The sequence below is a fragment of the Gossypium arboreum genome, chromosome 9, assembly GCF_025698485.1.
Source record: "Gossypium arboreum isolate Shixiya-1 chromosome 9, ASM2569848v2, whole genome shotgun sequence".
Lineage (NCBI taxonomy): Eukaryota > Viridiplantae > Streptophyta > Magnoliopsida > Malvales > Malvaceae > Gossypium > Gossypium arboreum.
In genome coordinates this window covers 56,747,581-56,764,983 of record NC_069078.1, presented here as the reverse complement: position 1 = coordinate 56,764,983, position 17,403 = coordinate 56,747,581, and the positions used below count along the sequence as shown (strand labels likewise).

General features: G+C 29.0%; 1 protein-coding gene across 1 annotated transcript; it reads left to right on the top strand.

The window, feature by feature from the left end:
* Positions 1–3,724: 3,724 nt before the first annotated feature.
* Positions 3,725–4,406, top strand: LOC108455649 (transcription repressor OFP12-like). The gene has a single exon (XM_017754188.2). The coding sequence runs from the start codon at positions 3,773–3,775 to the stop codon at positions 4,289–4,291; it is 519 nt and encodes a 172-aa protein (XP_017609677.1). The 5' UTR covers positions 3,725–3,772; the 3' UTR covers positions 4,292–4,406.
* Positions 4,407–17,403: the final 12,997 nt, after the last annotated feature.

The following is a 17,403-nucleotide window of genomic DNA, read 5'->3' as shown; positions in this document are numbered from 1 at the left end:
CGCTGTTGCCTAAAACAAAAGTATAACCCCAATGAACGATGGAAAGACGCAAGTTATAGACAAAATAAAACCTTACTTACCCAACCGCGTGAAGAAAACTGATATAACAAGAACAAAGGTGCGACAGCCGACAAAAGAAAACAAAAATCGAAAGTGGAAAAGGGGAAGACATGGCAGGAAAGGGACTAACGTCTGAAATTTAGGGAAGGAGAAAATTAAATTTGAAAATAAAGGAAACAAAATAAAATCCTAGCAAGATAGCAAATCCCCTCAATTTACTCCCACTAACCCATTACTCAACCTCCTCAGAGTTCTTGTCCAACTGAAACTCTCTCGGTCAAACGAGCAAAAACAAACTCCCACACTTACGCAGAGATTCAAACATAAAACCTCCACAAAACACACAAACTCACTTACCACTCGAACTAGCAAGCTCATTCTAATATAATTTTACAAATAATTTAATATAAACCCACTGAGCAAGTATAAGACTTACATAAAAAAAAACACTAAAATTTGCCAAAGTTGAGGCTTGATCTTAGGACCTCACACACACACACTCAAATCACCTAACCACTAAAACAAATACACAATTGTTTCATATTTTTACAAAAGCCAAAATAAAAATTTGGGGCATTAGATCATTGCTAAATTGAAACTTCAACCACTTGGTTTCAAATCAAATCTTATTTTATAAATCGAAAGTTTGGAATTATAAAACTAGCTTTATATCTTTGGTAAAATTGTTTGTCACAAAAACATGTGCATGGAGAGTTTACAACGCATACATATTAATTTGTATAAACATCATCAATTAAAAGTACTTGTTTTCTACACAATAATCAGATAAAATAGCTGTGATTTTTTTACCTTCTATACACCCTAAATTATCAAAATACCATTCATATTCAACTAAAATTAAACATATTGAATCCTTTTAAATACAAAAGAGATAAAAGGAGAGTAAATTTTTTAAAAATAATATATATTGTGAAATAAATATCAAGTTATAAATAATATATATATGATTTTATAAAATACGTAAAATTGCTTCAAATATATTATGTCAAAAATAAATTTTATCAATTAATTTTTATATATTTTTTAAAATTTTCTCAATATTTATACAATTTTAAAATTTTTATATTGTACAATATATAATTTTTTTACATTATGAAAATATAGTTTTTAAAGAGTATACATTATACAATATTTTATACAGTTTTAGAATACATTATTTTATACTATTCGTGAAAAGTATAATTTTTAAAATAAAATTTACAAAAATATTAATATATACAATCAACTGATGTATCGCATGAAATAAAAATTTATATATATATATATATATATATATATACACGTGACTATATATAAAAACACAATCTAAAACTTTCAAATATAAATTTAACGTACGAAAATTTAAAAAATCTAAATTTCCAAATAATAACAAGATTGGACTATTATGCGGAATAAAATGATTGAAAATATATAATTGTTTGAAATACGGAAAGCAAATATATATTTATTAATTGTAGAATATTTTTATTTATAGTAAATATTATTAAATATAAGGAATAAGTAACTTATAGAGGATTTTAGTTACCAAGTTGGAAAAACATATTTGTTATAATTGATTATTATTATTTCATCGTTACAATTATAAATTTATATGATGAGTTATTAATTTAAATTTTAATTGATATAGTTTCTATATAATACCATAAAAATAAAAATTTAATAAAAATTAAACTAAGTCCGTATTTCCACATAGAGACGAGTTGATACAAAAATTTAAAATAGCCTCACCTTAGTTTAAGGAAAATAAATAATATCTCCTTTAATTTCTCCTAAATCCAATCACTGTAAAATACCGTATTTGTCATCTATGGTTAAACTTGAGTATTCATACTATTTATTATATTTAGGTTAAAATCTGCTCTTAGTCCCTGTACTTTTTATACATTTGAAATTTAGCTTTTTTATTTTTCAAATTTAAGAATTCATGTCAATTGCTAAAACCCTATTGTTAAATTTGTTAGTATGGTATTTTGAAATGAATGAAATACTCACTAGTAGCCATGTAAAAAAAATATTGAATTGAACATGAATTTAACAGAACTTTTTAAGATTTAATTACAATTTAGCCCCTGAAGTATACCCGTTTGGTACCTAAAGTATTAATTTCCTCTATTTTTTTGGGCCCATTTTGTAAGAGACGTTTAAAAAAAAAAAAACTATTAGGAAACTTTGGTTAATGAAAAAGCACCACATAACATGTTTTGACCAATGAAAAAATTTCACATGGAATTAAGTTTATTTAAAAGAAATTTATTAAATTTAAATTAAAAATAGAAAATTATAATATTAAATATTTAACTATTAAATAATACTTTTGACTTTAACGAGTTGTTGATTGAGTGTTGACCAACCATGTGACACTATTAGAACATGTTATTTGTCCTTTTCTAATTTTTAGTATTATATATATTATATTGATTAAAATATATAAATATATAAAGAATTTTAAAATTTTTAAAATATTTTTATAAAATAATAAAATATATAATTGTAAAATTTAAAAGTCAAAATATATAAAAATTAAAAAGTTGTTATAAAATTTTAAAAATTATTTAAATTTCAAGTAATTGCAAAAAAATTTGAAATTTAAATACCTTTTAGAATTTGAGAATTATATAAAATTTTAAACCTTTTAATTTTTAAATTTTTTACATTATTTGTAATAATATTATTAACTTCAACTATTTTCTTTTCAATTATCGCATTTTTCTGTATTTTTATTAATTTTTATAAATTATATATTTTAGATTATATATATTTATTTCTATTTTTATTTTATTTTATATATATATATACATTTGATAAAAGAAAATATTTATTTTTTACATAAAGATGCCACGTGACGCTTTGTGATTGGCTACAAAAGTACTTTTATCTTTTGTAAAAACAAGGACTAAAAATATATAACAGAGGCATACTTTAGATACCAAATTGAGAATTTGAGTGTACTTTAGGTACCAAATTGGGACAAAAAGAAGTTTAGATATCAAAGTGAGAAAATGAGTATACTTCAAAAGCCAAAAATGATTTTAGCCAATTAATAGCTTTGTCAACAATTGAACGTGTGTTTTAAATTAGAAAAATAAATGGACTAAATTTCTTAAAATAAAAATAGAAAGATTAAATTTAAAAAGCATATAAAGATTTAAAACCTATCTTAACTTTATGTTTAAATTATTTTATAATTATATATTTTTATAAATTAATAATTTATAATTAATTAGAATTAAAATAAACCTAATCAATTAAAAATCAGAATATCTTCAAATAAAACTCTCGTTTAAACATAACATTACTTAAACTTAAAATAATATGGAAGAAAATTCACATCTAAAATTTACTTACAATCAAACTCAAACTTTTACCCTCAAAATTTCAAAAACTCATTATATTCAAGGCTTCGTTCAAAAGTTTTTTATATATATATTATATATAAAAGGATTAGTATTTAATATAAAAATATATTTTTATTCCTAAATAATTTTAAAAACTGTTAATGTACTTTTTAATATTTTAATGTAATACTTATCAACTCCAAACCTTGCATTAGAGTATCAAATATTATTTCTATATATAATATTACCAAATAGATAGTGTATACTACCATATATATACATACATATATGTACATGTGAATATCCATAATTATAACCATCCCTTTCAAATCTCTGGCTGATTCTTCACACGAAAAATGCGGAACATATTCTTGAAAAAAATTCATATCTGCTTCACAAAGCAGAAATCAGAGCCTCAGTCTCCGATCAGACCACCATCACCTACTAAACAAGACATCGCCATTTCACCAAACTTCATTGATACCGGAAACTACTCGGAATCCGACGCCGATTTGCAGCCTGATTTGGCCGCAGCATTCGCTTCCCAACGATTTTTCTTCTCTTCTCCAGGCCGTTCCAACTCCATCATCGAGTCACTTAAGACGACACCACCACCGCCACCAGCATTGTTGGATGGTACGGTTGCGATCAAGAAATACTCGCGGGATCCATACAAAGATTTCACGTTTTCGATGAGAGAAATGATCAAAGCAAGAAATATAAGTGACGTAAAGAAAGATTGGGAGTTCCTCCATGAACTTCTCATTTGTTACCTTAGTTTAAACCCTAAAAATACCCATGACATTATCATTAGAGTTTTTGCTGATATTGTTGTTCGCTTACTTTCATCATCTTTGTCTAACCCTAGAATCTGAAAGCCGCCGCCATTGCTGATACTCTCTTTTCTCTTTCAAGTTTTTGGCAAAAAAATGGTACCATTGGTTGTTGTTTTTACTTTTAGGATTTATTTTCTTGGGAATTAACATATTTTCATTTCCTTTTGTTTTAGTTGTTTTTGTTGCAAATGATTGATGATCGGAAATAATTCATTATTATGAATTACGCCTATATAATTCATTATAAATCATATCTTTTATTAGTTAACTTATATTTTTTAATATTTTATAAAGTAAATAAAATTTCATCAGCTTCGTTTAATAATTACATAAACTTTTAATAATTTTTTTACATATTTTTCTCTCATATAATAACAATTTAATATAAATAATTTTTACGAGTTGAACATGATTTTTACTAAATTTTTAACAATTATAAATGATTCATGTTCAACTAACTATAATTAGAATAAAATTAAATACGAAGCATGAATAGAGTGAAAACTAAAATAGATTTTTGACATAAAATAGAAAAATAAATAGATACTTAAGAAGCAAGAGAATTCAGACATGATTCTTAAATTAGTTATTCGATAAATATAAATCAATTTGTTATCCAATGACTAAAATAACATTATGATATTCTTAAAATTTCTAAATCTTATGATAAAATTACGATTCCTTTAAGTCAATGAGAATTTGACACAAAACTAAAGTCATGAGTATTTAAATATTTAAGTTAGAGTCTTATCATACATAATTAATTTATGATCATCAGTTTCATTATACGCAATTAAGATATTGATAGATTTTAATGATTACAATTTGATTTTTCATTTGTTTATATTTTGTAATGTTTTGGTTCTGGTTTATACAGTCACTACTTGTATTTGTAATGTTGTTGCTTGTGGTCATACTATATTTATGCTTGTAAGCTAAAAAAAAAAAAAAGTATTCCTATAGTGCAATTTAGATATTTAACTATAAGGGAATGCAAAATATGGATAATAAAAAAGGATATAGTTTGCAGTTTTGTGATTATTCATTGTATATAGTAGTAAAACAATAGGACAGAGAATGCAAACCAACCAAATTTTACATATCAATATCTCCTCCACTTCAAATCCAAAGTGAAGTGCTTTTTTGTTTCTTTACCAAGATATTGACTTTTAATTATAACTAAATCTATTAATGCGCCGCGGGTTGATTTAACAAGTATATCTTTTAGGTTGTATAAAAATCCCTTCAAAATAAAAAAACAAATCAATTAAATCCATTAATTTAATTCGCATTACAGTTAATTAAAATAATAATCAAACACTTTCATTAACATTAACTTTTAAAATCAATTACAAGATTAATCAGATAGTGTCATGTAACAAATTTTATTTTCTTTCATAAAAATATAAAAATTTCATAGAATTTATATAAACTTTTAAAACTTATAAATAAATCATAAAAACTTATAAAAGTTCTAATAAATTATAAAATAATAAAACATATGAAACATATAAAATATATTTAAAATTTATATAAACTTATAAATATTATAAAAACTTATAAAATTCAAAAATTCTAATGATTTATAAAAATATAAAATTATTTAAAAACCATTTATTACTTCCTCATTTGGAAATTAAACCCTTAACATTAAAATCCAGTTATTGCCTGCTCAATTTTTTTATAAATTTATTTGTTTTCATAATATTTATTATGATTTTTTATAAATTTCTATAACTTTTATAAGTTTAAATAATATTTCTAATTTTTTTATATTTTTATGATTTTTATGAGAAAAATGAAAAATTAAATTGAGGCTACTATTCAATTGTGGTTTTAGTTAATTAAGGTCAACATAATTAAAGACAAAACTATTAACAAAAGCATTTAATTGATATTTTTATTAATGTCAAAATTTAATTGAAATGCAAATTAAGTTAAGGGATTTAAGCGATTTTCATACCTATAATTTATATAATTGTAAATCAGAAATCGTTATTTAATAATAAAGATTCAAAATAGTTTAATTAAAGAATATTTGGATTGGATTAGATTGATACGTATTACTAAAAATCTTAACAAAGAATCGCTCCGAGATTAAAGTGATGTGATCAGTTTTTTTCTTCTTTGGTTTTAGTATTAAGGGGAATGAAGTGTTGCGATCTAATTTTAATCTTACGGAGATTAAACCCAAGTTGGAGATTTGGTGGCAAAGGGTAAATTTAAAGACTTGTTCAATCACATCCTGAAAAAGAAATTTAAGTTTAAAGGAAAATAATCGCTTAGATTGGGACTATTTTGAGTCTACAATTACGGCGATTTTACATGGAGAAATGATTCAGTGATAAAAATCTCCATGAATCATACCATTATCTAAAAAAGATTATAGCTCAGCCCCAACCAACTGTAAATCCTTAATTATAAAATGGAAATTAATAGTTTTTAATCAGTATTTATATACACTCCTTAACTAAATGCAGATAGTTATGATCTTAGCTAAAACTTTGAATGGTTAGAATAAAATGGAATTTGAGAAAGATGTTAAGTTCTAAATTTTCAGCTAAAGTTTTCACCAAAAACAAAGATCGGCTAAAGTTTTTATTTTTTTTAGTTAAGTTTTACTCTTAATTTTTTTTTAATACAAATGTTTAGAACTCCCCATAGTTCATCTTCAACTCTTAAATAGGAGGATAAATGCGCTTCAACTCACTTGAACTCACGTCTTCCTGTATAGGCAATAATGCCACCAACTGAGTTAAAACTCTCAACTTTTCAAAAAGAGTCAAATTGATACATTTTTTTAATGATGTTGGCGTGGCAACTTACGTGGCAGTCTACGTGTACTTCATGTTGGCATGACACTTTTTGTCTTATGTCAACAAATAATATAAAATTATAAAATATTCAAAAAATAAAAAATTCAAAATATATGTATATATATATAAATAGTTCATAAAAGTTCAAAAAAATTTAGCAAGAAGTACACGAGGATTGGCATACAAGCTACCATGTTAAAAAATACAATATTTTAAACAATATTTTCGTTAAAAAAACACCATTTCGACTCTTTTTGAAAACTTGATGGGTTAAATTTAACTTTTCCTAAAAGATTAAAGGTCAAATTTAGCTAACAAATAAAATAAGTGCCAAAATAACAAAAGATGTAAATATTAAGAGCTAAATTAAAAAAAGATTAAGGCAAAATGAAAACATAGTTTCATTGATTGAAATTAGATTTAGTACAATACTAGATTAACAAGAATTCAAAATAAGATTTTAAAATAAATCTAAACACAATAAATGATAATAATCAACTAACAAAATATCATAACAAAAGAAGTTCAAAATTTTAAAATTTTGACAGTCATATACTGTAATGCCCCCTCAAGTTGGGATTGATTGCAACAATTCCCAACGTGACAAAGGATTTATCAAAGGTAGTAGTTGTAAGCGATTTCATGAGAATATCTACAACTTGGTCTGCAGCAAGAAGATGCGCAATTCTGATGCAGTTCACTTGAACTTGTTCACGCACAAAATGAAAATCAATTGCAATATGCTTCATCCTGCTATGAAAGAATGGATTTTCACAAAGATAAACAATCCCAACATTATCACAAAGTATCCGAGGAGCACTAGTAAGCTTATAACGAAGTTCCTATAACAAATTTGTAATCTAATTGGTCTATGCAAGATACAACTACTTTATACTCAGCCTCTATAGATGATCGACAGTCATATCATTGTCTTTTAGAAGACCATGAAATGGGTGTATTCCCAAGATAAACCACATAATGGTAAAAGTACAATCATTGGGGTCACCTACCCAATTAGAATGAGAATAGACAAGCTAGTTACTATATGGTCATTGGAAATGTTAAGACCATAATTAGAAGTACTATTAAGATATCGAATAACTCTCTTTATAGCTTTCCAATGACATTCTTTAGGAGAATGAATGTATTGAGAGATTTCTTTTTTACTGTAAAACCAATGTCAGGTCTAGTAAATGAAAGATATTGAAGCTTACCATGGATGCATCAATAATAAGGTCCATCAACAGTTGCACCAGTAGGAGTTGTAAAAATTGTGGTGGAGCTCATAGAAATGGTTGTAGGCTTACTTGAAACCATATGAAATTCATTGAGAATATCTTGAATATACTTTTGTTCGGATAAAATAATCCCAGTAGAGGAGTAAATTACCTCAACTCCTAAGAAGTATGAAAGACACCCAAGATCTTTGAGAGAAAATCAACAAGCAAGACCATCAATGATAGATTTGACACCACTTGAAGTATTGCCAATGATAATAATGTCGTCAATATATACTAACACATAGATAATAAATCCATGATTATGAAGGAGAAATAAGGATAAGTCAGATCTAGACCTAGAAAAGCCTACAACAGCTAGACAATTCTAAAGTTTAGTGTACCAAACGTAAAGAGTTTATTTAAGGCCATAAATTTCTTTCTTTAGCTTGCATACATAAGAAGGGTGAGTGGGATCTTTCCTTAAGATGGTCTTGAAGGAAGACATTGTTAACATCAAGTTGATTAATAGGCCACCCATATTGAGTCGCAATAGTTAAGACAAATCTAATTTTTTGTTGGCTTTACAACAGGGCTAAAAGTAGGACCATAATCAAGACATGGTCTTTGAGTGAAGCCCTTCTCCACAAGTCTTACCTTATACTTGTCAAGTGTTTTGTATTTAATGCGAAAGAACCACTTACAGTCTATTAATGTTCTGAAAGGGATCATTAGGGACCAATTTCAAATTTGCATTTCTCATACGAACTTCATATTCAGATTTCATAGCATCAACCCAATGCAGATATTTTTTGGCTTGGTTTCTATGTTGAAAGGGAGTAGGAAGTTATTTTAGGAATGATATAATCAACTTAAGCTTTGGCTTTTGAACGTGTAATCAGGGAATGGGTAGATTTGGCTCGATGTAACTTTGGGTTGGTATTACTGTGGTAGTAAATGCAACAACTTGATTTTTATCAGTGTCAGAAAAGTTAGTTCGAGACTAAATTTATTAAGTCAAGCCATTCAAAAAGTTAAACCAAGAAATTCACTAGTTGAATATGGGATTAAGAAATAGAGTCAATTAGTGATTAAAAGATTAAGTATATAGCATAGGGACCAAATTGCAAGGTGATTAAACTAATAAAATTTGATCAAGAATTGAGTAGGTTAGTATTTAATGGAGCCTGATTATCTAATTTACCATGATTATACATAGCTTAGTGGATTAGCATGGTTTTGACCATTGATTTCCACTAAACCATAATTAAAGTGATAATAGCATTGATTTATTTTAATTTTATTTGTTAATTAATATTAAATTGAATGAATAAAATATAGTAGGAAAGAGAAAAACTTTTAAAATATTGGTTTTCATTTGCATTATTATATTCTCTCCCATCGAACTAAGAAAGAAAGAAAGGAAAATTGGCTTTCGTTCTTCCTCCATTGTTGTAGCTTTCAATAAAAAATTGGTAAGGTTTTTCTTCTTGATTTGTGATAGAACTTTGATAAAGAATGTTAGGTACTAGAAGCCCACATATTAGATTGTTGAACTAATGAAGTTTTGACGTGGAAAATAGTTGAATATCAAGTTATATATATACATAGAGAGAGAGACGAGAACTTTGGATGAAATTATTATATATTGATAGCTTGAGATCCCTAGAGTGTAAATATGAGGTTAGATAATGATTTTTATAGGGAGGATTATAACAAACCAACATTTCAGATATTAGGATGTTAAATTAAGTCTTATTGGATAATATGTTTTGATATAACTAATTAAAGTGTTTTTGAATAAAAGTTAAGTTGGACAAATTACTAAAATCAAGTTGATTCAATTAAATCAAACATTTTCTATTATGTTCTAACCATTTTCAAACAAGTCAGAATTGCTCCAGGACAAAAAGTATCGATAATTTACAAGATATCAATACCCTTCTTTAAATCCATATCAAATTGACATTCTATTTTCAATGTTCACAAAAAGTATCGATACCTTTCCAAAAACTATCGATATTCCTGCTCCAACGGTCATTAAAATTTGCATTAAATACAAAAAATATCGATACCCTTTTAGTAGGTATCGATACTTGTTGCTGCAGGTGCAACTAATGACCTTGTATTTCATCCCCAAGGGCTATATTCACTTTTACAACAACCACAATGGTTGGAAATCAATTAGAGGGAATAAATACCATCTTCCAAAGGTCTAACAAAAAGAATAGCAATGTGAAAAGGTTAAAGATCAATCAAAAGAACCTAGAGCTTAATTGTTTCATATCTTTTCTTGTAAACACTTGTGAGCTTTCATTATATTCATTTAGATCAAGTGTTCTTTTTTGTCTTTGTGCTTAATTGGCAAACATCCTGATCTTGTGAGGATTGTTTCTTTGTTTACTTATTTGTATCTCTTTTGAGAGAGGGTTTATTCTTAAGGTTTGGGTAGAAACCTTAAGGGAGTTGTATATTAAGATTTTGGGGTATAAGTCTTAAGAGAGATTGTAAGGTTAAAACTTGTCCTCAAAGGTTGCCAAATTAGTGAATTTAGGAAAATCCTTAGTTGTGGAAAGCTAAGGTAGTGGAGTAGGCAATTGAGGCTGAACCACTATAAATCCTTGTCTTCTTTGTTGCACAAATTTTTTTGCTTCCACCACAACTTCTCAATGGCCGATTCAACCTCCTTATCGTCGATCTCAAGTTGATCATTCTGAGCTAACATAGGATTTTTAGGGGAAAAATTAAATAAATGCATAACATGTTTGATTTGAATGTTTTAATATCTAATTGTGTTATTCTAACTTCCTTGTGTTTAAATTATTTAACACAGCTAAAGACGAAGCCAAGCCATCTAAATACAAAAAAAAAGGTGAAAGTCGTCAAGTATTAGCAATATCAATTTGTATACAAAAAAAAAAAAGGTGAAAGTCTTCAAGTATTAGCAATATCAATTTGTACTTTCATAATTTGTCTTTCTTTCATGAATTTAGTTAATTAACTAAGCTTATTGAAGTGTAATGATAAATGACACTTTGAATATGTTTGACAATGCCTTGTTGAATTTTGATAAACTTGGAAAGTTTCCACTATGTATATATGAATCTCACTATGATATTATAATGTTAATTACTATGGTGTTATGATGAGAAATATGTGAAATATTATGTTCTTGTTAAATAAATAAATAGAAATTGATATTGAGAAACTGATATGTGTATGGTTTGATATAATAAGTTGAAGCTATGATTGTTATAGGTAACAATAATATGAAATAATGAGATCGCCTTATTAAATGATGCTAGGCATGGTCAAGGTATTGTTGGCATGCCACAAGATTCATGTATGTTGTTAATAGGAGCATTCTGGCACTTCAATGTGATTTATTTTGTCACTTCAGTACGATTCATCTGTAGATTGTTAGGGAATCAATGCATTTATGCCTGATTAGCACTTTAGTGTCATACCCTAGGATTTACGAATCTAAGTAAGGGTGAGATAATGTATGTTAATTTTGTTTTGGGCACACTATGATAGCTTAATCAACCACTCGGCAGGTTAGTTGTAAGTTAAAATGTTGGTGCATACTAGTGGTAAAGCATTCGCCTGTTTGTGGTACCTAAGGATTTGATCGCAGGATGTTTTTAGGAGAAGAAGGATTACAACCAAGAAAGTGTAGGCCTATGAAGTGGGTATGCCCCAGAATTTGTTTGAACCCTAAGAGATTGTTAGGTGTATGAAGAAACTGTAGGAGACTTAATTGTCTTTAAGACCACTCCAAACAAGAGTCTCCACCAAGATATAGTACGTCTTATTTGTATGAGTATTGTTAAAATTGGATCTCATATCAGGTTAATTGGAAGTTGTTGGCATTCTACAGCAATATAAGGTAGAGATCAGAGGAAAGAGAAGAGTAGCAAAATGAATGAGAAATTACTTGTACACTAAAAAAAAAACTAAATAAATCCTCATAAGCAACATGGTTGATCATTTCTCAATAAGAGTAAGTTAGATTGATTTGACCTTCCCGTGACTGGTCAACAACAAGGATGATCTCCACCGAATTTTTTTTCACCTACCTTGGAATTGGAAAGGAAATTAGATTACTGAGAATATATTTATGGGAAGCAAACATTTCAAATGGTTTTGGGGACTATCAGTTTAATGTTTAGGTTCTTTCTAACCTCTACATCCTCTTCTTCCTCTGCAATAAGGTCGAACTAAAATAGATAATTAAGCTTTCTAGTAAGTCCTATAGCTTTGCACACTATGACTATAGAAGGAAAGAGTGTTACAGGAAGGCCTTGCATAGGGGTCACTTATAGTTGAAATATTAATAAAATGTATGTAATTAGGATTCTAATGAAAATCTTATGATTGTTTAAGCAGTTGCTATTGCTGGATCAATAAGGACTGTCAAAGCAGAAACTCTAGACCAAAGTAAATGTGGGTCTCTGTTGAGTCTTTAAACCTAACTCCTACATGTAATGTAATTATGTGAATGCATGTCTCTAAGAGATAACTACAAATACGTAAATGAGGTGAACAATGTGCAGCATAGTACGACATTGTGTAATATATCGTGTTGTTACTAGCGTGTTTATAGTTCTTATTCCTTGATATATGGGTTTAGTTGTAACACCCCTAACCCGTATCCGCTGCCAGAACAGGGTTTCGGAGCATTACTACCATTTGCAGATAACTTAAAAAAATTAAAATACTTACTGATTCAATGCATCATATAAAATAAATATATTAACATTCAATCAACAGTTTGGTACTTGTATAAGCATCAAACAACAACATTGTTAGTATACTTGCTCATATCTCATATAAATTCAACATTGATATATCTATTTTCTCGACATGTCGCACTTTAGTTTAATAATAGTCTCAATTTACATAATTTCCTTGTATCAACATATCAAAGATAATCATATATGTACATGTCATGAAACATATCATGCTCTTACCGTTTCTTCACAAGCATATATCATTCATTTCATTATATCAATATTTTATGCTCCATCATTTCCATATATTTTATGTATATTTATTCTGGTAATAGCTTATATCAAACTTAACATAAATTATATTCCATGTACTTATACTTATTTCGTTTATCCATTTTCATAATTATTTCATACAACGCTTTTGTACATATATTTCCATATGACCAGTTCTTGTAAACATTTCACACAACCATTTCATATAATCATTCTTCATCTAATACATTTTACCTGAATATCAATTGTTCAACAGATGTTATTGTAATGCCCCGCACCCGAGACCGTTGCCGGAGTCGAACATGAGGTCTTAACGAACTTAATTCATTTATTTACACAGTTCATTTTAAAATTTCCAGACAAGCTGGCTAACTGCGTCACTTTCACCTTAAAAATCATATCTCGAGTTCCAAAACTCGAAAACTGATTCCGTAAATTTTCCCTGAAACTAGACTCATATATCCATCTACAGATTTTTTTCTAGAATTTTTGGTCGGGCCAATTAGTACAGTTTATTAGTTAAAGTCTCCCCTGTTTCAGGGTTCAACTACTCTGACCTTCATGCATTACGACTTAGATATCTCCCTGTACCGGGCTTCAATACATATGCCGTTTGTTTCTAATGAAGCTAGACTCAAAAAGGAATCTGTACATATAAGGAATGACTTCTAATTATTTCTGGTTAATTTATGGTAAATTTCCAAAGTCAGAACAGGGGATCCAGTAACCATTCTGGCCCTGTTTCACGAAAACTTAAACATCTCATAAAATACGGCTCATATGGTCGTTTCGCTTCTTCCATATGAAAATATACTCATCAAGGTTAGATTACATAATTTATTCATTATTTAATTAAATTCTTACTATTTTTAGTGAATTTTCAAACTCACATCACTGCTGCTGTCAGCATCTATTTTAAGGTAAATTTCACCTATTTCATAGTTTCCATGATTCAACTAGCCATTTGACATACATAGCACCAAATATGATCGTGATTAACCATTCCAATGGCTAATCATTGCCAAGCATTTCCAAACCTCTCAATATCCATATATATACAAAATGATTTTAATACTATGCTCAAAATATTTAAGCTATACACATTACCAAAGGTACTTGATTAACAACAAAGGTTAGTCCTATACATGCCATTATCAACGTTTAACTAAAAGAGTACCAAAAGGGCTTAGATAGTGTGGACGACTTCGACTTCGACAATCCCGAGTCCGATAGCTGACGAACAAAAATCTATAAAACAGAGAATTAAAGAAACGGAATAAGCATTTAATGCTTAGTAAGTTTTGAGTAACGAAATTATTTACGACTAAAGTATAGCGTTCATATGACTAAATGAATAATTTCATAAATGCACATTCTCAAAATCATAATTTCTTCACGCTTCAACCAATATATTCATACACAGGGTATCAAACCTAACTAGAGGCCTAAGCTCGTTAATCAATTGAGCGAGTACTATTTGAAAGGAATCAACCTTTCCGATGCATATACGAAACATACCTTATCGTTTGTATTTTATGAGTGTATTAATTGAAATTATTACAGCAAGATCGCTCGCTTCCAAACCCAAGTATCTTCGGGATTTAGCCGGATATAGCAACTCGAACAAATGCCTTGGTCTTAGCCGGATATAGTCACTAGCATGAATGCCTTCGGACTTAGCCGGATATAGTCACTAGCACAAATGCCTTCGGGACTTAGCCCGGTGTAGCAACTACTCGACAAATGCCTTCGGACTTAGCCGGATATAGTAACTTGCACAAATACCTTCGGACTTAGCCGGATATCATCCGAATAATCAAGCACATATACTAATAAATCATGACACATCTATATTTCATTATCATAACTAGAATTCAAACACAAGACGCTTATCAACCATTACCATTTTCGGCTCAATAGCCACATACAAAGAGCATGATTTTGATTTGCTTTATAACATGATCTCTATACACATTCGGCTACCCGTCATAGGTATAAACTAATCACCTCAATATACAATTCAAGTAGAATCATTATATCACCGTTTATTTGTTATGCTTATATGTCATGACTTAATCAAATCATAAACTAAGTTTCATTACTCGAAAACTTACCTCGGATGTTGTCAAACGATTTCAACGGCTATTCAATCACTTTTTCCTTTCCCTTATCCAACTTTGATCCTCTAAGCTCTTGAGCTAAATCAAACAATTTATTCCCCAATCAAACACAATCATACGGCATTCATATACATTTTAGAACCAATTCATTTGAATCAATTTACTACTTATACATCAAAATTTCCAATACAAAGTATTTAGCACCTATGCACTTAAACCGGATTTGCAAACACTCATAGACCATGTCCGAATGCCATTTAAACACAAGTCAACAAAACCTCATGATTTCAAATCAAACTCTTAACAAGAATGCACAATGCCGAACCCTTAGATGATTAACATCTAAATTAGACAATTTAGAACACCAAAACGGCACTTGTTCAAACATTAAACAACTACATGTTCGGCCATTACCATAGGTGCATTAGAAATCTATACTATTAATAAGCTCAACTCCTTAGGTCCTAATCGGTACACTAAGACCATCTTAACTCATTTCTCATCTTGTTAACAAAGACATAGTAAAGCAAATCTTTATACACAATTATTATCAATTCATCCATCCACTAGGGACTTAGCCTAACGTTCAATAACAAACTCCTCCTTTATCAATTACATATTCGGCAAGAACATGGTAACTTATACTACATCAATTTTAAGTACATAAATTACTCAAACATAATCAAATTCACATTCGGTCTTGGTACATAATAAGGTAGCCGATTCTTTTCCCTTAGCACCCAATGCTCACATATGCTCATTTGTATAGTTCAAACACTCATCTACCATTGTTCATCTAAATTTATCATGAAACAACAACCATCACCCTTATTAATTACCATAGCCGAAAGCCCTACTCATTCCCACAATCAAAAATTCAACATGGGTTACTAAAATAACTTGATACCTCATTCAAGATTAACCAAAATTTCAAGAATTAACATAACTTCTTACCTTAATGCTAACTTAAGATGACCGAATGCCTTTCTTCCATCTTCCTCTTTACATTCGGCCAAGAAGAAAAAAACTCAAGCTTTGTTTTCATCACATTTCATTTCCTTATTTCAATTACTTTTTCCTTTTTTATTTATTTATGTTATAAAATATAAAGCTACTAACTAATAATTAATACATATTGCATGTATATAACCCATCATGGCCGGCCACTACTTGTCATAGGTGGAAATTTGACATGCAAACCCATTATTTTCATAACATGCACTAATAGATCCTTATAGATTAACCTATCACATTTCAAAAGTGTCACACATAAGTCCTATTAACTAAATTCACATGCAATTGACTAAATCAAAGCTTAAAACTTTCACACACTCATATTAACATATTTTAGACAATAAATATTATACTCAAATACTTGGTGATTTCGGTTTAGCGGTCCCGAAACCGCTTTCGACTAGGGTCAATTTAGGGTGTCACAACTCTCCCCACTTAAGAAATTTTTGTCCCCGAAAATCTTACCGTAAATAGGTTCGTATCGTTCTTTCATAGAGTTCTCGGTTTCCCAAGTAGCTTCTTCGATCCCGTGTTTGAGCCATAACACCTTTACTAACGGAACCCTCTTGTTTCGCAACTCTTTCACTTCATGAGCTAGGATGCGAATCAGTTCTTCTTCATAACTCATATCGGCTTGAATTTCAACCTCGGAGGATTTATTATGTGCGAAGGATCGATCCAGAACGTCAAGCATTGAGACATGAAAACGTTAGAATCTTCTCGAGGTCGGGGTAAAATCAATCTATATGCCATCGGGCCAACTCGTTCGGATATTTCATATGGCCCTATGAACCTCGGACTCAGTTTGCCCTTACGGCCAAATCTGAGTATCTTTTTCCAATGTGAAACTTTAAGAAACACTTTGTCTCCCACCTGATACTCAATATCTCTTTGTTTTAAATCCGCGTACGACTTCTAACGATTTGATGCTGCCTTCAGACTTTCACGAATTATTTTTACTTTCTGCTCAGCATCTTT